Below are 25,262 nucleotides of genomic sequence, written 5' to 3' on the forward strand. Positions count from 1 at the left end.
CTCTCCTCGAGACTTTGTTTAGTTTAAATGATGAACTCTGTCAAATGCTAAGAATACACAGTGGCATCTTAAAAACTCCTCTGTGACACAGTTAAACTTCCAGCATAAAAGGGATGGAGATCATTTTCTGAGTCACTTATCCTCACAAGGGTCACGAGAGTACTTTATTTTTTGGGGAAACGTGTGAAAGACTGCATATATTTCACTGTTGCTAAGGTAAAAGCGATTAGAGTACTTCGTCAGCCACAAAACCACCAAAGTCTGCAGACCTGCCAATGAACTTCCAGAACATTTTTTTCCCCCCAATAAAATTACTGTGGACAGGTACAACGGTGTAATGTAATATAGTAAAAGCAATTCTGCTGTTCAATTACTCAACATAATCAGGATTCTATCATTATTGTTAATAAATTATGGCTTTGATATTTGTTAATGTTGTAGCATCAACCTATGGAGAACACATTTGTTACCTGAATCAAAGTACCTATATGCAATTTCAAGGGGCTGTTGTAAAAAATCTGTCCATGATTAGTATTTACTGATTTTGACTGTAAGAAAGAAAGCAACTCTTGAGACAATTAAAAAATAAATATATATATATATATATATATATATATATATATATATATATATACACTGCCTGATTCTCAAATTTGTAGTTTGTCCAGGGAAAAATTACCAGTAAATGAATAAAATATTGCACAGTCTGCTAGTAGAACTCCTTCCATTATGATTTCTGATTGAAGCATTCCGGCTGCTCGCTTTTGTCGTGCGCTCTCCTGTGCTCTTTCCTGGACAGTGAATAGGAAGGGGCTCATGGGAGATGTGCTTTTCTACTCAAACAGGCCCATGCAATAGTGCAAGATCCCCTGCAATGTCACAGATAGGAAAACTTCATCGAGGACGTTTTACGTTTTATCATACCAAGCGCCAAAACAAAGCCGCACACCCGTTTCTCTTGAGCCTACCCTGTGTGAATCCAGTTAGTTATTTCATAACATTTATGAACTTTATATAAAGTACTTTGCAGATTCCATAGCTTGCTGTGGTTGTTCTCTCACATAACGCGATAAACGGGGGATGAAAGTCTTCTTTGCCAGGATGCCTTTTTGTGTCCCGTGAGGTTGCTGTGGCAACAAATTCTACATCAAGCTGTTACATTTGTCGCAACATGCAGTTTCACCATTGAGGCATTAGCCTTAGGTCACAATGAATGGGAACAACTTCATACTAACTAAAAGGTGTAACGAGTGTGTTTGACATTTGTAACAAACACCAAACCACCAGATAGCATCACCCCCTTTTACGGTACATGTCCTCCCAGCATCTCTTGTCCTGTTTACTGGAACAGCAAAGCATTTTAGTGAAATTAGAGGGGAAAATGCGTCAATTTGATTGAGTTCCGAAAGTTCTCTATTTTTGGGTGCATAATTGGTGCACTCTGAACTACTAATGTGTAAAGAAAGCAGAGTCTAACTAAAAGATGCTTTCTTGTCCCTACGAGTCTTTGTCTGGTGGTGATGGTGACACAGGTAAGAGCTCATACGCTGTGCCTCCACCCATTCCGCTATTTTTCACGGTAATCCTGATTCCACTCATCAACACCGCTGCTCTTTCATACTTAAATCCACATAAGCTCCCACTTGAGTGCTGGAGGCAGAGCAGCAACGGGGGATGATGAGGTTGCCTAGCGACGTCTCAGTCACTGCACCTGAGGGTGTTAGGTAAACACCCTGGGCTTGCCAGAGGGAACAAGAGTGAAGTAACATCACTCCTTTCTTACTTCTACATATTAAAGTCAGCTCTTTGAAAGAAAAGTAGAAACCGTTTGTGAAATAACGCATATGTAAGATTTCCTGACTGATACTTTTCAACTATTAGATGTTTTGCATTGTTTTTTTTTTTTTTTTTTTTTTTTTTTTTTTTTTTACTATTTAAAACTATTTCTGGATGTCCTGATGATGACATGCTTTTGTCAAACCCCCCCCCCCCCCAAAAAAAAAAAAGTCCATTACAATTTACACTATTTCTTGCTGAAAGCGGTCCATTTGAGTGGGTGGGCCTCTTCCCGCCCCACATGGAGAGTCCCAACTGTTGTCAAAAGTGTCTGCAGACTGCAAAATGGGTGTCTTCACAAAGACTGCATAGATTTTATTTTCCTTCATCAACGTGCCAAATGACACTCCACTTGTGAATTACTATGATTTTGTGAGAGAGATGGGGGACACCCCGGACCGATCACCAGAAGATTGCATTTTGTCTTTGATTAATCTAACATGCATGTTTTTGGAATTTGGGAACCCAGTAGCTGATCAAAGCATCGACAGAACTTGCAACCACCCACATCCTGAGTTTTGCACTTAAGATAAAGTCTCTTGGCCATCTGAATGCAAATTAGATGAACTGGTACTGCACACTGCTTCATTTTGTTGACTAGTCACTACAAATGCATTGACCAATAACTGCCTGTACTATGAAATGAAAGAGAACTTTTTAAGGGCCATGCATCAGCAGTTTCAGTCTGCTAACACCTCTTAACAACTCCATCTCCTGTGTGTCCATGACCTTGTGGCACCAGGGTTAATGCTGACTTGAGGACTTTTTTTTTTCACGAGGTTGACCAGGGCAGTTTTCTTTGGCCCACAGATGCTATTATAGGACCGGTGTTTATGACTGCTGTTGAAATGGGTTTGTAAGTATGGTGTGCACCTGCAAGGTATTGATGTGGGGGTTAATAGCCTGTTGGCCTCTTTAATGGGGCTACATCAGGTCTGGTAGCAGGCAGTGGCAGTCCACAGGAGAGGAACATCCCCAAAGTCATTGAGTTTATGGGTTAGGACAGGTATCCAAAATGTGTTGCATTTCCACTTGAGGTTTGCACAGAGAAATGTGTGACATGCCGGTCCCTTGATGGAACAAACTGGCTCATAATGTGCTACTTTCACATGCTCTTACATGAGGCTGCTTGATGTCACACTGACTCCTGTGGAGTCACAGGAGAGGACACATCATTAGGTACACTTGGAAACTGAAATGATACCAATAAAGCATTGAAAACCTGGGACTTGATGGACTCTTGCAGGCACAAGTTTGCAGTTGTGTAAAACTACGTCGCTTCATGCTGAAGGAACTTCTAATATGACCTCATTTATGCTATCTAAAAATAATTTGACCTTGTCTAGCCGTTGTGTCGAGTGGCAGGCCATCCAGGGAGGTGCTGTATGCCACAAGCATGAAGCACATTCAGTGCAGTATCACACTAATTATGATCAGCCAAAAAGCAATTTCTTCACAAATCAGAAAACATACATATGAATTATAAATGAAAAGCGTTTTGATGGAAAACCAGCAAGAATTATTATCTCATCCGTTTGCAATTGAACAAGGAGGGAATCCACGCACTCCAATACAACATCAGCTTCAAACTGTGACTAATCTTCTTTTATTAGGCAGACGGTCTCAAAGCTTGTCGTTCTTCCCTGTCATGTTACTGTAATATCATCATAACATTTACAATAATAATCCCGGACATGTGTGGTGATCAATTATTTATTTATACTAATGACTTTGCTAGCCATCTATTATTCATCTTAGGCTGTGCTCTGTCCTCCTGGAGTGAGGCTGACAGAGGGAAATGGAGGGGCAGATGGGAAACGGTGCTTGATTGTACCCTTAAGGACATCTAAATCCAACTTGTTGAAGTGCCAAAGACTCATCTCTTCCGTTTTAGGGAGGTGGCCAGCGTCCTGGGGAATACAGTTCAACAATCTGGGGTGAAAATTTCACAGAGACAATTAAGCCTCTCTCAGGTTTTCAGCATGCAGTCCAGCATGTTTTCCCATTAAAACATTGTTCCACATCAGGAGCAGAACTAGTCCACTTGTCTGTCAGTCAAGTTCTTAGAGATTTATGAGTGGTTGTCATTTGTCCACATTTTTAATTTAAATTTTTTTATTTGATCTGCATGCTTGGGCTTTTACATTAGTAGTCCGCTTATTACAGTGTCACTGACAAAATACAGGCTACTATATCCTGAATTTCTCACACAGGGGCACATATAGAGACACAAATGATTCATACCGTCTCTGATGGAAGCCAGGCATTCGAATCATCTACCAATGAGTATTCATTTACTCAATATCACGCCTTGAATTTTGTATGAAGGAGTAGAGGCAAGAATACTGTATTTCCTAGTTAGTACTAAACGTCGAGGACAGTGGTTAGTTGTATTGTAGTAGGTCTAAATGGCACATGCAATCAAATCAAATGCTTCTAAAATATATTTTGGGGGTCACACAATTGATTCCGAATGCATGATCTATCTATCTATCTATCTATCTATCTGAACAATTAAACTTGTCACGTCCCATCGGAACGAGAGTAGGACCCAAATGCAGGACTCGGAAGATGCCAGGTAGTTCAAGGAGAAACGTTCATTATATGCAGAGGTAGGGGATCGAGCAGGCAGTCCGGTGCAGCAGCGGTAGTTGGGACGTCGGGCGAAGAGAGCAGGTGAGTGGGCAGGCAGGAGTCGGTACACAGGGGAACAATCAACGCAGGCAGAAGTATCAAAGGAGTCAGGCTTACAAGGGTGGTCGGAGAACGGGTGAAGGTCGGTACACACAGGTTCAATCAGGGATACCGGAGCACACGAATGGGACATGAAGATCAATGAACTGGCGCCGGCCAGTTGTCATCGCGGTCATATAAATCCAAAGCATAATCAGGCTGCATGAGGCGCAGGTGTGCACCTTCCAACCAGCGCACCTGCGCGGACACCCGCACAGCTCGTGCTGGAGCGGCAGGATCATGACAAAACTGGGGAGTGAATTCTGATTTACATACAGTATACCACAAAAGGATTTTTGTCTTTACGGTGTCAAATGAATCTTAGACGGGTCAAAACATTGCATTTCTTTTTCCGAGTTGCAATGTATATCCTTCAGTTCTGACAATAATTCATATTGCTGTTATTGCAGTTTGCTTCCTCCACCCATCACTTTTTTGCACATGCAGTGTACGGACTCAAATGGATTCTTTCTGACTGATGCGGTTGAAAGAGTGCTATAATTAATGGAGTTAGGGTTTTGGGGTTAGTAAAAGACAAGATATCATCTCCCATGCTGACATCACATTTCTGCTGCTTTGATCTCATCTTAGTCTTAAAAATAGCAGTGGAGTCAGCACAGAAACACTGAACAGGGCCAACCCATCCTGCACAGAGCAGCATTACCTCCGTTGGACATCAACAACACTAATCTCTGAGCAAGCGTTTATAATTGTAGCATCACAACCTACAGCTTGAGAAGTTGTTCTGATTGTATTATTCTCAAAACCCAAGAGACCTAACAATTTATAAAAGTAACACATGGACATGTTTAAAGAGAAGGACTTTATTTACAAGACACGCACACAGCACTGGAAGTATGCCAGCAGCAAAATCTCTGCAGACTGCGAATTGTTATTCATCTTGATGTGACTTTCTTCTGTACTCATGCCGTCGTATTGAAACCAAGTGTACCTCATCAAAGAACTCAAAATATACTCCCTCTAAAGCAGATCATTGCCCAAATGACTTTTTCAAAATCAAAACTGTTAACATTTTAAGCGAGAGGGGAGCGTTCAAGTCCATCAAGGCCTTCTCGACCTAAACACTATCAGAAGCACTGACTGACACTTACAACCTAAACTGTAATATTTGTTCCATTAAATTGTATTAACTTATTGCCAATAGTCCTCAGTTCTTCTCTTCTCCAGTATCTAAGGATGGTAGATATCTAGGCCTCTTTGTACAGTATATGTACTGTCACGTCAGGTTCACCTGCCCAAGGACTTTCAGGATCAGTCATGCTGGCCAATGTAGTTTCATCTACAATATATTTTGTTGTCTTTAACCAATCAGATTGGCAAATTTGTCCTCACAGGGCCAGAGCGCTAGCCCTCTTTGACAACAAAGCAAAACTTGTTACAGCCATCGAACGAGCAAAACAAATCTGTGGCGACTTGCATTAATTGATATGTTAAAGAATGAACATTTCTGGTGTGTGTGCGTTATTCAAAAGTTAACCATGCTAGTTCGTAGATTTTGACTTTGAACTGAGTCAGATGCTGTCCGTGGGTTAGTTACGTACTGGAATGTGGAATTTTTTTCGTATAGTGCTATATGGTTTCTCAAATTTTGATGTGATAGTGGAGGTATTAAGCAGTGAATTAAGTGAAGGCCCAGCTATCAAATGCATGCCCCTACCCTCTGACATACAAGATCCTCTGTTAAGGCCAGCATTATTTATAAACTGGCCATATTTTGGTCAGGAGAAAATCCATTTGAAATTATGAAATTTATCATCAGGCTCAAAATGACACAGGGAAGCCTGCAAGGCATCGAGTTATATAGATAATTTCATTTTTTCTGTTTCAGATTTTTTTGTATCACTAATAGTATTTAACATTTTTGAGGCATTACAATCTATTGCACTACTCCGATGGATCGTCATAGCTTTGAACAAAATCATAATAATACATTTAAAATTGATGTTTTGTTTGGATCATGGTATTTGCTAGGGTGTCAGGTAAAAAAAAAAGCAAATATATTAGTATATTTCATGAGGGGCCATCAAGGACATATGCTTAGGATAACCTCTTTCACACATGACTGATTTATTTTTCACACCCATCCAACTGTCAGACTCACATACTTCACACAGCGAAAAAAAAGTCTGTCACATAATGACTGAAATGCTCTTACTAATGAATTTTTTTTCTGCTGGGATACACTACTGAAACGGCCTCTCACACACAACTAAAACACTCCCAAACACGACTGAAATATTTAACTAGTGTCAATGAGAGCATTTTAGTAGTGTGTATTTCATGATTCACTTACAGTATGTGGTGGTTCTGAATTTTGTCCATGATACTCCTCAATTTTACATTTATCTCTTCTGTTTTGTTCTCTTCTTTTTGCCACTTTTTGTGTCATTTCCAGATATGTAAATGATACCCATTAATCAAGATACTCACTCAATAATTTTCCTCTGTTAATGGAGGTATGCATTTCACAGGCTGTGCTGAATGAAAACTTTTCTTAGTATGATAAACTTCAGCTCTACAGTAATAAAAATTTGCTAATTCTGCAGGTGGACCTGATCAAAAATGAACTCTGTTCACCACGGATTGTTCAATTTTCCTCCAATGTCTGCACACTCTGATGATGCAAAGACAAGATTTATTTTCAATCCATTCTCCGACAAATTCCAATGATGTACATCGGCCCTGCTCTTAAATCTCTCTTCCTTGGTCCCTCCCTCTGCTGACCCTCTTCAATCCTACTAATCACTTCTCTGCATGGTCTACCTGCAGATTGCCACCACCTCATTTTTCTCCCTTGCTCACTGCCTTGCTTGCTCTCTGGGTGTCCCATTAAAGGCGCTCTATCTAATGAGATTACGCCTTGGGGATTAATGGTGTGGCTAATTGATAGACACGCAGCCAGAGAGGATTTAAATCCCTTAAAATCCCCAGTGGGTTTTTGGCACTTCAACTGACTAATTGAAATCACAGGAATGGACACAAATATAGCTCTTGACCCCACACACAGGGCTACAGAATTGCTTCTGCTTGGATCCAATAATTAGCCCAATTTGTAGGGCATTTATTTAGAAAACAAAGGGGTCATGATTACAAATGACAAGTTTGTTACTCTGTATGCCAAGACATTATTAGAATAGGTACATTCTCAGGACAAACCAAACATCTAATTTCCATCCATACATCCATTCATTTTCCGAGCCACTTATCCTCACGAGGGTCGCGGGAGTGGCAGAGCCAATACCAGCTATCATCGGGCAGTAGGCTGGGTACACCTGTACTGGTTGGCAGCCAATCGCAGGGCTCATGGAGACATACAACAGTCACACTCACAATCACACCTAGGGGCAGTTTAGAGTCTCCAATTAATGCATGTTTTTGGGTTGTGGGAGGAAACGGGAGTGCCTGGAGAATACCCACGCACCACGGGGAAAATATGCAAACTCCAGACAGGCGGTGCAAGGATTTTAACTACAGTCAACAGAACTATGTGGCCAACGCTTTAACAACTTCTGCCACTGTACCACCATGTCACTTCATTTCAGTTTTTCCATTTTACCATGACAATTATCAAATTAGTCTGACAATACCATTTATGGTTTTTTTCACATGATATGAGGCACATGGAGCATGAAATTATTAAAAATAGTGAAACGCGTCATCAATCTGAATAAATTCACCATTGAGCAAACCAGGACTTATCAATACGTAGTTGCATTGTCCATCCATCCTTTTTTCCCCTGACATACTTTCTCATTTGGGTCTCTGGTGAGTTGGAGCTAATCGTAATTTACTTTTGACTGCAGGCGGGGTACATCCCTGAATGGTTGCCAGTCAATCAGAGGGTCCACAACAATTCAGAGTCATGTTCATACTGAGGGACTATTTCATGAAGCTAAAACATCCGTTTTGTGGATGTGAGAGGAAGTAGTCAGTGAAAACTCATGAAAGCATGAGGAGAACATGACAACAAAACTCCACATATTGCTGACCCAAGTGTCAAACCCAGGACTAAAGAGGGAGCTAGAGCCACATCCATCTGTCTTCGTCCAAAAATCAATGTTGTATTGTTCACCATAAAAAAGATGCAGGACAGCAATATTCCCAAAAAGATGTTACAATTTAAAAACACATCTTTATTTTCTAAAGAACACATGAAATATCTAAATCTGTTGTTCTTCACCAAGGTCCCACGTCTCAGTGATTCAGTTTCAGGGATCCAGTGGAGGTCAAGACTCACACTTGCGCACATATTCTGTGTACATATTCTGTTCACGCCACTTGAATCATTTGTGACGATTCTTCAGAACAGCAGCACTGTCTGCCTTTTGGCGTCAAGAAATCATAAAAAAGCCTTTGAGATATCATTTCATATCTTTGCCAGCGCTCATTTTCAATATCCATTAAGTTGAGTTTTTGATTTCTTAGTGAAATTCATGATATGTACGTCTTGTTGTTCGAATACAGTGATTTTGTGTGCAACTGATACATGCCTCCTTTGGTGTACTGGTTGAATAATGCATGTTTTTGAATTATTATTTGTGTGAATAATGAAAAAAAAAATCCAATTATGATGGTTTCAGTGGATACACATGAAACTTGTGGGGTTCAGTACCTCAAATGGGGTTTAGAAGTACTGATCTAAAAGGGATTATCTGAAGGCCTGGGTCATGAAAGCTTCTTGTGCCAGACTTAAGACCAGTGGCAGGAACATGTATGATTGCAATGCAAGAATGAAGGGGAAATTTGTCTTACGTATATAAAATGTACATAGCAAGTTTCTTTCGGCCTATCCTGTTAGGCGTCGCCAGAGCGTGTCATCACAGATGAACACTCATACTTGTTTGGCACAGTTTTTTTTTTTTTAACGCTGGATGTCCTTCCTTACGCAATCCCTCTTGGGGAGTAGAGGCACCAGTGAGATACAAAGTCACTACCCCTGTTTTATCAAACCAATGCTCTAACCACTGAGCTATGGGGCTTCTAAAAAACCAAAAAAAAAAAAAAATGGCGTGCCATCTCAGATGAACGCTCTTAATTTTTTTTTTTTTCAAGAATTGATTGGAATTGAGGTTTGTTTCAGGTAATTTCCAATCAAGTTGGGGTGTTGTGTAAAATGTAAATAACAGCAGAGTACAATGCTTTACAACTCCCTTTCAACCACTATTTAATTGGATATACTACACAGACAAAACATTTCATTTTCAAACTGCTGCACATTATTGAGTTTTGCAAAAATTTTCTCAATTTGAATTTTATGCCTCCAACAAAAAAGCTGGGACAGAGGCACCAAAAGACTGGGAAGGCTCAGGAATGATTGAAAAAAAAAAACACCTGTTTGGAACGTTCCACTGGTGAACATATCCATTGGATACAGGTGGGTATCATTACTGGGTATAAAAGGAGCTTCCCCAAAAGGCTCAGTTGTTCACAAGCAAGGATGGGGATGGGACTTTGTGAACAACTGTGTGAGTAAAGAGTCTAACAGAAGAACATTTGTCACTGTACAATTGGAAGGAATTTAGTGATTTTATCATCTATGGTCCATGATATCAAATGAATTTGGATAACTCTCTGCATATTTCTCCATCTACAAGCACAAGTTAAAACTCTACCATGCAAAGCGCAACTCCTATCTCAACAATACCCAGAAATTCTGCAGATTTCTGTGGGCCCAAAGTCATCTGAGATGGACTGACGCAAAGTCGAACTGTGCTGTGGTCTGACGTGTCCAAGTTTCAAATCAGTTATAGAACTCATGAATATTGTGTCCACTGGGCCAAAAAGGAAAGGGACCACCTGGATTGTTAACAGTGCAGAGTTCAGAAGTCAGCCTCTGTTATGCCAAAGGTTTTCAAACTGGGGGCGACACCACCTTATGATAAAGGGGTACGGTGTTCCCATGAACACTTTTCATTATTAATCTAGACCCAGCAATCAGAGCTAGTGCTCACAAGCCCACACCAGCCACTGAAATAACACAAAATGAAATGCTGAATGACATTAAATTTTAATAGAATAAATAGTTTTAATTTTTGTTTATTCTTGGTGGCTTGATAAACTTACCAGGGTCGTTTTTCAACTGTAAAAATGACCATTGAAGTAATTGTTGATTATTACAAGCTAAGACTATGCACATTTATAGAAAACAGTGTGTGTATGTGTGGAGGGGGGGTTAAAATTAATTCATCTCCAAAAGGGGGGTGCTTCAAAAATATTTGGGACCAAGCACTGTGTTGTGGTATGGAGGTGGTGTGGTTATGCCCGTGGCATGGGCCATTTGTATGTCTGCGAAACCACCATTATTGCTGAAAGGTGCATACATGTTTTGGCAGGAGATATGCTGCCATCCCAGCAACAGACTGTTGAGCGACTGAAGTACATCAAGAAAGAGCGAGTATAATTCTGCCTACAAAGCTTCACCAGTGAGTGACCTCAATTCCCAAAGGATTATTCAGTGTAGTTAAAAGGAAAAGTGATGCAACACAATCGGAAACATGCTCTTAGATTTTTTTGAACATGTGACTGAGTGGCGACCAGTTCAGTTGTTTAGTTGTTTGGCCTGTAGTTAGCTGTGATAGGATCCGGCACTCCTGTGTCCCTTGTGAGGATAAGGTTAAGTCTACGAAAAAAGATGTTAACGTGACAGGCATCAAATTTGGATGAATGGATGTAAGCAAGCATCCATCCATCATCTGAGCCGCTTATCCTCACAAGGGTCATGGGAATGCTGGAGCCTATCCCAGCTATCTTTGGGTAGGCACACCCTGAACTGGTCACCAGCCAATCGAAGGGACATTGAAAAAAAACAACAAAACAAAACAGTTGCACTCACTATTACACCTAAGGTCAATTTAGAGTCTCCAATGAATGCATGATTTTGGGATGTTGGATGAAGCCGTAGTGCCCGGAGAAAACCTATGCCGGCACAGGGAGAACATAGAAACACAACAAAGGTGGGACTGGGATTTGAACCCAGGTCCGCAAAAATGTGAGACAGACACTCTAACCAGTGTTTGACCGTGCCGCCGCTAAGCATTCACTTTAAAATAATTCAACACAAGACCACAGCAAAAATCAAGGGAAAATGGGCAGTAAATGCCTTCAATACTTCAAAAATATGTATGTTAGTTTTGTTTTTTATTTTTCTCAGTGTCTTTATACAGAGTATATCTTAACAGTTTCTGTTGACTATTTTTACATTCTCACCACATACTAACAAGTGATTTGAAGAAAACTTGGAAAAAAAATCATGCAACCTTCAATACTGATGTCGGACTGTAAAAAACGGGAATGTTAAAGGTATCAATAATGTTTCAGGACTTGTCAGAGGCCTTGATTCTGAGTCTTTTAGGTTCCTGCTTCCTTTAGATCATGCCTACACGAGCTTTACACTGTGGAGAAAGCAACACAACAACCATACAGGGCAGGCAAACATCTCAACATCAAGGCTGCCTAAATTCAGGAATCGATAGAGAAAAAGCAGGCGTTCTCCACCGATTTACAAACCCCAAATGAGTGTAAAAATGATAGCACACAATATTAGATAGGCCCGTGTTTGTGTCAACAGGTGGTGTTGGTGACAAATAAATTGAACAGATCCTTGGACAAGAAGTTTGTCGTCGTTAATTTAGGGCCATATTTCATGTGAGAATGATAAGGGTGCCTTGGTTGTGCCCTTTCCTCCTGGACATTGGTAAAGGGGTGGGTGTGGGGGGATTGGAGGGTGGGGTCGAGTGACAGGCAAGGTTTGTTTGAGGGGCAAACGGGAGGCAATGACAGACCTTCCCTGTACTGCATGAATGGCAACCGATCCTGAGATAGCAGGAGTCTGATAGAAAAATCACACCACAAAAGGCACTTTATAAAATGACAGTGCTTCTGTTCTAAGGAAATTCAAGTGGAGAGAATAAGAGTCACAGGCCATCTTCCCAGGCAGATTCTCTTCAATGTGAGCCTAAAGCAAGACATGGTATTATTTTAAACAATAAACCAGAGCATCATTTCTGTAAGTGTGCCTCTCACTAACGCCTTGATTTGTCCCCAGGGAGTTCGGGGTCCAGCACGGTGAGAGAACAACGACAAAAAAGAAAAGAATATCACCCAACAAATTCGCCATTGAAAAGTATAAAGCCAAAATACAGTTGCAGTGGAATTCATGTTTCCAGATTCCAGTGAGCATTTTCAGCCCATGTAAGGGTCCACTCCTCACATGTCTACCATAGAGACTGGGTCATGTCCCTGGCTTCTACCCGTGCTTTCTTGGACAGACATCCAAATGACCCAGCTCTCCTAACTCCCGGCACCACCCTAATGAACCATCCCCGTCCCCGCCCACCCCATCTCCTCCTTCTGTTCAGTCGTCGTCCCCTCCCCCATAGAGGTCAGCCAGCTTCTTGAAGCGAGGGCCCCAGTCGTTGAGGTAGTCATAGTCCTGGTCCCCTGAGCTGGTGGAGTTGAGCGAGCTGACTGATCCGGCGGTCGAACCATTGCCTTCGTAGTCGAACACCAGCAGGGAATCATAGGGAGGAGCTGTGGGGTCATTGTCTGCTGCCCGAAGGCCCTGGAGACACAACAGTAAGAGAATACATGGAGATAGAATGTTTAACCCGGCACAGTAGTTCCTGAGTAAAACAGCTTGTGGTGAATTTTCATCCAGGGGTCCCATAGCTCAGTGGTTAGACTATTGGTTTGGTAAACCAGGGGTCGTGAGTTTGTTTCTCACTGGGGTCCCCACTCCCCAAGAGGGGTTGTGTTAGGAAGGGCATCCAGTGTAAAAACTGTGCCAAACAAATATGAGCTTTCATCTGAGATGACATACTGTGGCGACCCCTAACGGGACAAGCCAAAAGAAGACAAATTTTCATCCAGGTAAACCTATCAAGATCACACTTTTTGCCATTTGAAAGCCCAAGTGTCATCCCTATAAAGATTCTAAAACAGATATTCAAATGAAAAATACATACAGTATAACATTATTCACTTCAATGTCTATACGAAAAAATAAATGTGAGCAAAGAGTGCGTCATCCATGCGCAAAGTTGCAGAAGTGTCATTCTACGATATCCAAGTGGTCGCCATATTGGCTGCATCCTCCGTCCGTGACGTCACCCGGACATTCACCAATGAAAACGCGCAGTGCACCCTAACTATGGCGGACAAACGTGCCCCTTCTGACACGGAAGCTCTTTGTGAAAAGGAGAACACCACACAACCGAGTGAAGTTACCGGGGCAATATTAAACTATAGTTTCGAGTCCTCGGGGCAATATTACACTATTGTTTCGAGCCATATTCAGATGATATGCGATCACAGCCAAACCGGAACCCTGTCCGATCCTCTTCCGCGGCGGAGATGAGCCATTGTGGCTCATTCCAGCCGGCTGGTCTGGCTTATGATGGAGCCGATGGGTGCTGCTTTAGGAGGTTGTTCATAGACGCCGCAGTACACGATGAACAACACAGTCAAGCCGGAGCGCTTTACTGCGCGCACGCGGCTGAGTGAGACATTCTCGGCTGGGTTTGTCAGAGCTGCCCCCATCCGCAAAGCCCGACGCCCAGCCTTAGCAGAAGCCGTGACTGCCGAACGCGGCACCTCAGCCGGTGCGGCTGATTTTCGCCGCCGTGCTGGCATATAATGGAGCCGAACCGTGCTGCTTTTAGGGGGTTGTACACAATGCAATGAATACCTTCGACCCGGGGCGCTTTACTGCACGCACGCGGCTGAGTGAGGCATTCCTGGCTGGGTTCTTCAGATTCGCCGCCGTCCGCGGAGAAGCCCGACGCCGTCCGATGCGCACATCGACATATTTCAACGGGATCTTTTGTTACGTTATGAGAGACCAATTACGTGGTCCGCCCCAAACTATTAGGTTTTTTAGTAGCTGTATACACACCTACAGTGATTTGGAACCCACGAACCTCTCGTCCTCTGCGCCCGTGGAATAAATTTTTCACAACGAACCGGGTCTCTTGCAAACTTATGAATGGTACATCCATTCTCCTGAGTGTTAAAGCAATGCCCAATAATGCAATGAGCCGGCATTTTGGCTAATACGAAGGAACAACGAGCTACCTACCCGGGTGTAAAACTAATGGAAACAAACAAGTCCACTTTGGGGCGCCGCTGTCCTTTACGTCACTTCCTGCTTCTTCTCGAAAACAAATCCCTCGAGAGGATTTTCGTGGCGGAAGTTACAAAAAGCTCTAGACGTCAAAACCATGTTTTGTGGTGAAAAAACGCATGGGCCCATATTGGGTGACATTTTTCATTAATAACATACTAAAAATCATGTATTTCATGACAGTAGCCCTTGAAGTTGTAATCTAACTTTTAAATGCAAGCACTTCAGTGTTAGACTCATTAAAATGTATTTGGAAAATATTCTTCTTTTGTGGGTTTTGCAGTTCTTGTAAACACCAAAAATCTACTATGACACATTTGTCAAAGTGTTTGTCACACTTCTCCACTAATGTGTTGTGAACATCAAGGACAAGATGCAGTCTTCAATGATCAATAAATAAATACATGAACAAACAAACACAAATTAATAAATAATAGTACTAGTTTCAGGCCTACATCATGAATGAAATCTCCTATGTCTCCAGGGTGGGGCAGACTGGGTCTGACGGGATACTGCGACTCAGGGATAATAGGCCTCTCATCCACTCGGCGTACCCCTGCTGGTTTATTGATGATATGGTCCAAAGTCTCTGGCTGCTGGAGCTGGCTCAGGTCATAGTCCTGAATAAAGACCATCGAGAGAAATGTGCAACCCTTGCATAAAACTGCATGGAAAAGTCTGTCCTGTGGAGTAAGAAGTACCGTCATTCGGAGAAAAGTCATGATTAAAAATATATTTTTGTATTTTAAGATTGAGGCGTGGAAGTGTTCAGGACCAAATTGTTTATTTATTTATCTTACAGGGCTCAAATGCCACATTTTACACAATAATGGTGTTGTCAAATTCCGGTACAACAGGCTAGGATTTCAAAAAGTAAGGTGGTTAACTAAGTTATTAATTATATATTTTTTCCTGCCTGTTGGTTTCTATTTGACAAGGCAAGGACAAGTAGGAAATATTTTAGGTAATTTATTTGATCATGAACCCCTCAAACACTTTTTTCAAACAAAACCAACCTTATGCCATTAAGAGAGGATTTAACTTTTTTCTCTACGATAGTTCAGGTTGCTATTTGAGGGATTGCATCAAACCACCCCCTTCAATATAAGCTTTATTCCACAGCTCTCCTAAATTAGCACCCTTGGGAATTTCAATGAGCAATAACGTGATCACGACCAGCTTTCCGAAATTAGCACCATTTAATGACCAAAGTAATTTTATTTCCTGTATTTTTGTAAAGGTTAATGCACTAGCATGAAGAAGCACTTTAACGAAAATACATCAAAGCATCAACATGGTGGTGGATGGTCTCTGAGACAAATACTGTAGTCTCACTGGTTTACTGCATTTGTTATTTATGAACAGCGAACATAGCTTGTCAGATGCATACACCCACACTCTCTTTTGAGACTCAGATGTTGTTCTACTCAGTTACTTGCTATTCATATGTTAATTATTCTGAAGCGCTCGCTTTAAAATAAAATAATCACCATTGTTTTACGGAAAAGTTCATGTGTCATATGTCCTCATAAATTAACTTATACATCACAAATAAAAGTCAATTGCTGATATTTTCTTTGCAGCTGAGAAATAACTGCATCACCTCAATCGTTGCACAGGTGTTGAAAGAAGTGTGTAGGTGTTGGGAAATGCTATAAAAAAAACCCCATAGTGTCATTCCTGATACAATGCAATTCAGATGTAAGGGAATATTAATCAGTTAAAGGTAATAACCTTTTCCAATAAACACAATGCTACATTATATCAGCAAAAGTGGGGGTGGCATTAGGATTTTGCAATCATTGTCTCCACTCTTCTGGAAAGACTTTCTACATGGCTTTATAGTGTGTCTTGGAACTTTTGTCCATTCTCCGCAGAAAAAAATCTTGACCAGCACCTAATGTTTTAGTTCAGAGAGCAAATTTATCTTGCTCTGAGAAAAGTATTTTCTAGTCTAAACAAAGTAAGCATACAGTCTTGCTGACCTCAATTTGCCAAGTCTTGTTCCGCTGTACACCACCAGGGAACTATTCTCCTTTTATTCGTGAAGTTAATGGGAGTTTTGTGTTCATCATGTCAAAAATGTCAGTGCCTGATAAAAGCCTTTTACGATTTTGGGTGGTTGTGAATGCACTCACTATCTACCTGATCCTCCTCTCCTCCCCCTTCCTCATCATATTTGAGGATATTGTCTCTGACATCGTCTTCGGGGTCGATCAGAAGTGGCTTTGCCTGCTTCTCATTCTCTCTGCGCTTCATCCACACCACAAACAGGAGAACCATGCCTACAAGCAAGAGACAGCAAAAAATCAGTGGGGCCCGAGGCACCCACAAACATCAACTTTCTGAATTGTGTTGGAAATTTAAAATTAGCATGTATGATCAAAACAAAAGAGAGATGTGCCTTAAAATCGCAAAAATAGAGCCACCAACCACTTTTGGAGGCTATACGTGCTTTGTTTTTGTTTTTAATTTGAATTGAAAAAGTTACTTAACCACATTCTATTAACCGTACAGTCCACAACTGAAATCAAAATGTCATTATTTTGCAGAGAGCAATGATGAAAAGAACAGCTGTGACTTTTTTTCTGCTCACATCAAATGCTGAAGTGAACATGTGTTTTGCTGGGAAGACTTCTTTGCGCATTGTGGGCAGTGCAGAGGTGCATTAAAATTCTCCAAGGAAGAAGGTAATTACACCAGAATTGAACCATAAGCTTGCAATTGAATCACTGATCAGCATTATTATTAAACACAAAGAGTGCCCGTGTCTCTCCCCAGATTATTTTAAAGCCTGATAAAATTTTCTCCAAAACTATTTTCACATTATCATTGTGGTGGGTTTTGTGTAGATTGGTAACAAAAAATGTAATTTATTACATTACAAAATGTAAAGCGCTAGCGAGTACTTTCCGGATGCACTATGTAAGAAAGAAAGAACGAAAACAGTGCTGGCGGTGTCCCTAATGCAATAAGTTGTTCTTACTGAGTAATACAATTATACAGATGAGTATGGCGATGATGGCCCCAGTGCCGAGGCCAGCAGCTGCTACAGCCCCTGTGGCGCTGCAGTCCCCATTCTCATCACAAGGGCACACTTTGATTCTGATCAAGGAGCGGTTAGACCGTTGCGGGTTCCCAGAATCAGACACAGTGATGGGAATCTCGTACACCCCAGCTTCCAAGTAAGGAATCTTTAACCTCAGCTGAGCATGGTCACCTGGAGAGAGTACAAGAGAAAGTGGAGTGGATGTAAAGGAGGAAGAAAAACAAGAAACAAATGATACACGGTTAACAATACACTCTTGGGGCCATGTTTTTGACCCACCTAAACTCAGCATGGTAGGCAGTGCAACTGGGTACCAGGGGGCAAGGTAGACAACTGTTGTAATTTTGAAGCTCAACACAAGCTTGTGGATCAGATTGTGGGCTGGCTGCACTAGTATAGGTGACAACAGTCAAATCCATTCACTGCCAATCATAGCGGCTACCCTCATTCCCTTTAAGCATGGTGCAAAGACAGTCTCGAAGGAGACATTTCTGTGTGGAAGAGGACATTGTGTAATCACAATGATCTGTCTGTGAGTGGTTTATCACTGCTCTTGGCCGGTGTGGCAACAGACAACATGAGTGTGTACCCTTATTAAATACAGAATGAACTTGTCATGACTGCTGGTGAGTATAAATATGTCAGTGCACCTCGGTATTTTGCTTTGGCCTGATCAAATTTCCCAAACTCGCGTTAGACCCGTCTACCTTTGCACAAGTACTTAGACGTGGTCTGAGCGGGTTTTTAGACTGACTTTCTGCCACCAATTGTCACTCTGCCAATCATATCTCCAAGTACAAACCCTTACTGCACTGGAATGCCAACCTTGGTACAGACTTAGATGTCTTCTATTTCTTGTATTACTACCACTAATTATTATTCTTTGTATTTTTCAGCAGTCTGGATGCTCTGTGGTACCATGCTGCCTCTCACCAGTAAGTCTTGGTACTTCTATAGACATACAGTTTTGGAGAGGAGACTTGTGATTGACAGTGATATCATTATGTGTGTGGTACACTGTGTTGGTAATTTTGAGTACACCACATACAATAAGAACAGTATTCACTCCTTTTTCTCCTCGCCACACGTAGTCTAGGAGTACCTTTAAGACCTAACTGCAATACACAACATAACTTTCAGCGCGTCCTAGTCAGTCATATAGAGACATGAGTCCCAGCGGGAGAAAAATTCAAGTATGTGATCTGATTTGTCCTTAAGGCAACTGTTGTGATACATCCATCCGCGTGGATTAGTTGACAGATGCGTTACTTGGGGGACAAGGAGATGTGAATAGATCTCATTTGTCTCAAATGATAGATCATATGTCAGCACTGGATGCAACCTGTATCTCTCACTGTGAGACATTTTGCTAAAGTTTTACTTGTGGAGCTCAAATCAATCCTAAGCCATGTGATGACACAATTTACTTCATCTACTGAGATTTTTAGCATCCCATCGGTTACATTCATGGATGCATTCGGTAGGTTATAATAATCGCCTATCAGGGACAATCCCTGCATTAAGAATCTGTAATATTATCAAGAGAATGTATAGTATAATAATACCGCTGAGTCTGGAAATGGTCCAATTGTAGCGCAAACTGGGAGGATGGGAGAGTAGCTCAAAACCAAATGGCCCCACATTGGGGTCAGAGTCTGCGTCTGAAGCTGTAATATTAATCCTAGAACTGAGGCGTGCCCGTTGACACACTTGGGCTTCCTTGGGTATCAGCACTGGGGCGTTGTCATTCACATCGATCAAGTAGATCTGGAGAGTTCCTGTACCACTGGCTTGAGGTGAACCTGGAGTGTGGAGAGAAGAAAGAGAGGAGAGCAACTTCATCAAATGAGGCACTTGGAACTCAAGGAGGTGCTGAGATAGTTATGTGGAGACAAAAAAGGGCGAGGCAATAGAGGTGAGATTAAAATGCATGCAGTGGCAGAAATATTTTTTTGAGGCAGTACTGTTATCTATACTCAACACTGCAGGCTGTCACAAACTACCACTTGAAACACAAGCTCTGAGAAGGACCAGAAGGATTAGCTTGGGAGGCACATTGTTGTTGTTTTAAATTTCATTTGTATTATTTTCAAAAGTACACTTCTAAAAGGAACTTTAAAAGTCAAATGTCTCTCGTTGTACAAGTCGGATTTTGACAATACACATTCAAGATTCTGTGGACAAAAGTGTTAGGTTAGTTGGTTATTATCGAAACCAAAACAAAGAAGGAAAGATGGAGTTAGTTCTCTGCTTAGCTGCAAGTTTCTACAAAATGTTGGAGTGTGGCTTTGCAATTTTATATTCATTCATCCAGAAAAACATTTGTGAGGTCATTGGATATTGGATGAGAGGGTCTGGTACATTATCTTTGCTCTTGTCAAGCACTTCCACTTCGAATTCATTCAAGAATGATTCGATGGCTCTTGCTTTGTTCAGTGAGGCCACATTTATGCCAAATTCATGAGTACGAAAAAGAGAAAACTGTTCCCATAAAGCCGGAAACACTGTTCTCCAAAAGGGTATGATAAAAAAGAAGCACCTCATGATGCCTGACGTTTTTTTTTTTTTTTTTTGTGGGAATACCTCTGCAAAGTATTTGAATGTATGTAAAAATGTGCCATATAAGACTTCAGTTGTCCAAGTACTGAAGCTTTTCAGAACTCTGCCACACTAAAGTCATTAGTTGGTGGCTTTGCCTTTCAGTTGTTAATACAGTATTGCTGAGTATTGAAGTATGCTCATTAACACAGTATCTTCCTCATTAACACATTCCACTGTATTCACCTAAAATTTAACACGTGAAATTTTGAAGTGAAACTTTAAAATATGTCTTTTGTAAAGACGTGGAAAAAAAGACAAAAAAAGAGGCGCACGGTGGTCTGCCTCTGATTCAAATCCAACGTCTCCTGCGTAGGGTTTGCATGTTCTTCCCATGTCTACTGGGGTTTTTCTCCAGATACTCTGGTTTTCTCGCACATTCCAGAAACATAAATGATAAGTTATTTGAAGACTCCATATTGCCTGTAGGTGTGAATATGAGTGTGAATGGTTGTATGTTTGTATGTGCCCTGTGACTGACTGCTGACCAGTTCAGGGTGTACCCCTCCTCTCACCCGAAGATAACTGGGATAGGCTCCAGGACATCTGCGATCTTAGTGACAATAAGTCATACAAAAAATGGATAGATAGATTAATTGTTAAAAAATGAAAAATAGGTGCAATCAAGTCAAACACATTCCAGGGTTTGACACATTTCAGTGTTTCAGTCTGCATAATGGCAGACATACTCGTGGATACTCCCGAAAATCACCGCTACTGTGCAGTGCCATGATTGACTATTGAACAAACTGAACTGAGGAACATTTTCCTTTCAGCTTATGATATTCAGCGTTCTGGAATAGACACTTTTTGCACATGGTGTAAGAAATCAATTCTATTGGAAACTGTTGAATTAATCAGGTGTGCATTGACACTGTATTGGAAAAAAGATATACAGTATTTTAAAAGTGACAAATAATGAAAAAGATATCGTCCTCCAAAGGTCGTGACATTCAAACAAGATATACGAGAAAACTACGTGCTGCTCTGTTGAACAAACAGACTGCAGTGGTGTATATTGTTGACTTGAACACCCCGCGCCCCCCACATCCAGCCAATCCCTCCCCCACACACTGTCAGGGAAGCTGAAGTAAATTACTGATGCAATGCAAGCATAGACAGTTTCCACCAGCAGCGCATCAGTGTTACTTTAACAGTCGCTTTTTCTCTCAGACAGAAACTCGGTGCATCAACTCTGTAAAGGTCCGTTGCCAAAAGACAGAGGGCCCATTGAATGTTGCGTCAGTTTTGATTGGATGAACATTGTGTTGCTTCCTTCACTTCAGTAGAATAAGTAAAACCAATTTCTATCAAAGTGGCTAATGTGGACTTGTTGACACTTGGCACCACAGTCAATAGACAGAGACACTTTTGAGTATGAGTTGGTGTGCTTCATTCCTTGGTACAATAACAACACTTGCATCGTACACATAGCACCAATTTATCTAGTGTAGCTGTTAAAGTTCGTTGTAGACTATTGTGGTACTGTTGACACTTACATTTATTTGAATATTATTTGCCCATCAAAGGTTTAACGAGACTCACTCCTTCACATGCCACAGCATGGTTGACTATAGAATGTAGCATCTTTTGTGGTACACTGTGGCAAAAACCTAATCACAAAAAAAAAAACCCCTCAACGCACTTGAACTTAGACTGATGAAATTGCTTCAATTACAGTAGTATAGAAGAAGAAGTCCAAAGAAAAGGTTGATGGATGTTGTGAGGGAGGACATGAGGACAAGTGGGTGTTAGAGAGGAAGATGGATGAGATAGGCTTAGATGGAAAGAGATGACATGCTGTGGCGACCCGTAACGGGACAAGCCGAAAGGAAAAGAAGAAATATTCTGTATAATCAGTGGCTCTAAGGCATTAATAATGTCACTAAAGTTGGCCCAACTCTAACCTCCTTTGGGTAAATATAATCACGAAAGAATAGTGATTCTGTGTTGTGACCTAACTGGGTTAATATCGAGAACCATTTTTCAAACGTAGTCATTGTCAGAGTTAAGGTTTTCCTCAGAGGGCAATTATTACTGCAAAAATCCTCAAGAGTACTGTTGTAACTTCAACATCTTACATATACACAACTGCACCTGCATTTGATATTTTTAAAAATACATTAATAACAAATTGAATCTTAATAGCAAGCTAATATTTTATAGTACAAATAGTGTCCATTTAATGTTAAAAAGGGATTTGACAAAAACAAACACTTGTAAAAAAGCTTCAGGTGAAGAAAAACTCAAAATTCCAATTCAGTTCAGCTTTTTTTTCCTAAATGATGAGAGCCACTCTGAATAGCAAGAAACGTAAAGGAGAAACATAATAATTACTTTAGTAGGTCACATAAAATGATGCTGGGGATTTGACTGTGGTCTGCAGCAAAAAAATCAGTAATGCTCCATAAAAGGGACATAATTGGAAAACACATTTGGGGTTCTACTAAACTAACACTGTCCTCCTCACTTACCAGACTTACCATTGTCGAAGGCCAGAAATGTGGCCTCATATACGTTGTTTTTGACGTACATGGACTCTCTGTCAAGTAGGGCCATTGTAGTGATCTGACCATTGGTCCTGTTGATTCTCAGCCAGTTAGCAGGATCTGACAACTTTGAGTACCTTTGCACACATACGTCCGGGAGAAAGACACATTCATCTTTAAAACCAACAGGAAGTTTACAAAACAATATTTACACTCCCCTCCCAAGGTATGATGCTATCTTCTAAATCGTGGACCACCTCCAGATGTAAATGGCAATAAATATTATTAATTTGACTCATATTAATTTTTTTTGTCACACCTAAATGTTTTCAGTCAACAGCAATAATGAAGAAACTAGATCTATCTATCTATCTATCTATCTATCTATCTATCTATCTATCTATCTATCTATCTATCTATCTATCTATCTATCTATCTATCTATCTATCTATCTATCTATCTATCTATCTATCTATCTATCTATCTATCTATATCTATCTATCTATATCTATCTATCTATCTATCTATCTATCTATCTATCTATCTATCTGGATGAGATGAAAATATGTTTCCCAAGCATATTGTGGCACCTAATTAGCATAGAACTCATAATGCAGAGCAGTTGAACAAAGCTCTCGACTTCACTGCATTTCATTGTCACAGGGTATAACTGCAACCTTCATCATCAGTGATGTGAGAATGTCAGCAGGGCTGAAACTGACAACTCCAATTACTTACGAGAAATCCAATTAACAACTGACACAACCGAAGAGTGAGAGGATTTTGTCACTTGGTTGGATTGAGAAATGGTAACCGTGGACAAGTAATGATGGAAAAAAAATTTACATACCACAACAATTACAAGGTGGTTGGAGTTATTCCTAATGTTGTGAGGAGGGAATGGGATAGTCCTTTTTACAATCATAACATACCTTGACCACAATTCTCACCAATCCCTGTTTAAATTGATCACAACATTAAGCAAAAGCGATATAAAATGTATCTGATTGATTGGTGCTGGTAGTGGAGTGGAACATGCCGCTGCCTTTCATGCAGAGGACACAGGTTCTATCGTATGGGCCAGTGCCCCAATTTCCGGCCACTGGCGATCCAAAGCCAGGATTTAAAAGAAGCGGGTAGTGTGAGGAATGGCATTCGGTGTAAAACGTGCCGAACAAATCATGCGAGTGACTTGCTTTGGTGACCCTGATGGGTCCAAACCAAAAACGGAAACAACTGCACCATAAATTCGGTACGAGAATGGACCTTTCCGACCTGTCAATCACTCGTACAATACTAGACAATCAGATGCCAGCATTGTTTTGACCCCTGGCTTGACATGCCCCTCTTGTCGTCATGTACCACAAGAAATGCTGGTTATCAGTCGCATGCCCTTTGAAAAGTTAATGTTACGAACAAAATGGTCCTCAGGTGCGCTTGGGGAATGTCCAATTCTGATGAAAGGTATCCGGCTAAGTTCCAAGGGGCCCGGATGATTCATTTTCCAAAGCGTAAACACAGTTGACGAAGTGTCTCCGATGGAACAATATCAACAAAAACAAGGCTGTATGATCGAAGGTAAGTGAGGGAGAAATATCTTCTCTGAGTTTCATTATTACAACTGCTTTATACATTGCAGGAGAACAACTTTCACTTTGTTAGCGTATCACTGACCTGCTCAATGAAGTGTGTAAGGTTTTATGCCGAAGAGACGGGTTAGGGATACGTAAATGCGCGATGTCATGTAAAAGAAACGTCTATTTGCCTATTTGTATCGCATCAGACTTTTAAGACAGAGGGTTCGATTACGAGCCAAGTGAAACGAATACACCCACTCACTTATAAAGACTGCAATGATAATACTCGTGATCTTTTCAAGTAAAAAGTACTCACCCTGCTTTACATGCGTGGTACAATTCCACTATTTTATCCTGGTGGATTTCAATATGAAGTTTGCGAGGCGTCAAACTTTTTTACATCGATTGCCAACATTTCGCTGTAACTCTGACATTGCGTCCTGCTCCGTCCAAAATCTTAATTCCGTTTACATATCCTTGCGTGAAATAGCTGAGACCTCTCTGTAGAACTCTCTTTCACAAGTCTAACACATTTGGCAAAAAACATACCGCAATATTATCACGATAGAGAATCGACTTCAAACATGTTCTGTTCAGTCCCCATTTTGGAAGCTTGTGGGACATGGCTAATGGGGCGGAGCTTAAGATCGCCAACGGAAAGGTCCATTATATTGCCATCTTCCAAGATAAAAAAAAAAAAAATCATAGTAGAGATCATAGTAATTATTCTGTTTAAGAGAAACTCCAACAAATCCTTCTCTTTGAGCACTATTGAATGTTCAATTCATTATTACATTACTGAATATACCATAAACTGTGTTGCTGCCATCTAAACTGTA

At 40.9% G+C, this 25,262-nt stretch overlaps 1 protein-coding gene and 1 long non-coding RNA gene across 2 annotated transcripts in view; one reads left to right on the plus strand and one right to left on the minus strand.

Moving 5' to 3' along the window:
• Window positions 1-10,028: 10,028 nt before the first annotated feature.
• LOC133507887 (uncharacterized) lies at window positions 10,029-12,546 on the plus strand. The gene is made up of 3 exons (XR_009796932.1): window positions 10,029-10,055; window positions 10,923-11,012; window positions 12,479-12,546. It is a non-coding gene; the product is annotated as an uncharacterized LOC133507887 (long non-coding RNA).
• Window positions 11,729-25,262, minus strand: part of cdh4 (cadherin 4, type 1, R-cadherin (retinal)) — a 221,873-nt gene continuing 208,339 nt past the window's right edge. Inside the window, exons 11-16 of the mRNA XM_061833429.1 lie at window positions 22,832-22,983; window positions 19,325-19,561; window positions 17,697-17,930; window positions 16,856-16,995; window positions 15,166-15,330; window positions 11,729-13,150 (exon numbers count right to left, since the gene is read on the minus strand). Of these exons, the coding sequence (XP_061689413.1) occupies window positions 12,944-13,150; window positions 15,166-15,330; window positions 16,856-16,995; window positions 17,697-17,930; window positions 19,325-19,561; window positions 22,832-22,983 (1,135 nt within the window). The 3' untranslated portion in view covers window positions 11,729-12,943. The remainder of the gene's footprint in view (window positions 13,151-15,165; window positions 15,331-16,855; window positions 16,996-17,696; window positions 17,931-19,324; window positions 19,562-22,831; window positions 22,984-25,262) is intronic.

The sequence above is a fragment of the Syngnathoides biaculeatus genome, chromosome 10 (assembly GCF_019802595.1).
Source record: "Syngnathoides biaculeatus isolate LvHL_M chromosome 10, ASM1980259v1, whole genome shotgun sequence".
Classification (NCBI taxonomy): Eukaryota; Metazoa; Chordata; class Actinopteri; order Syngnathiformes; family Syngnathidae; genus Syngnathoides; species Syngnathoides biaculeatus.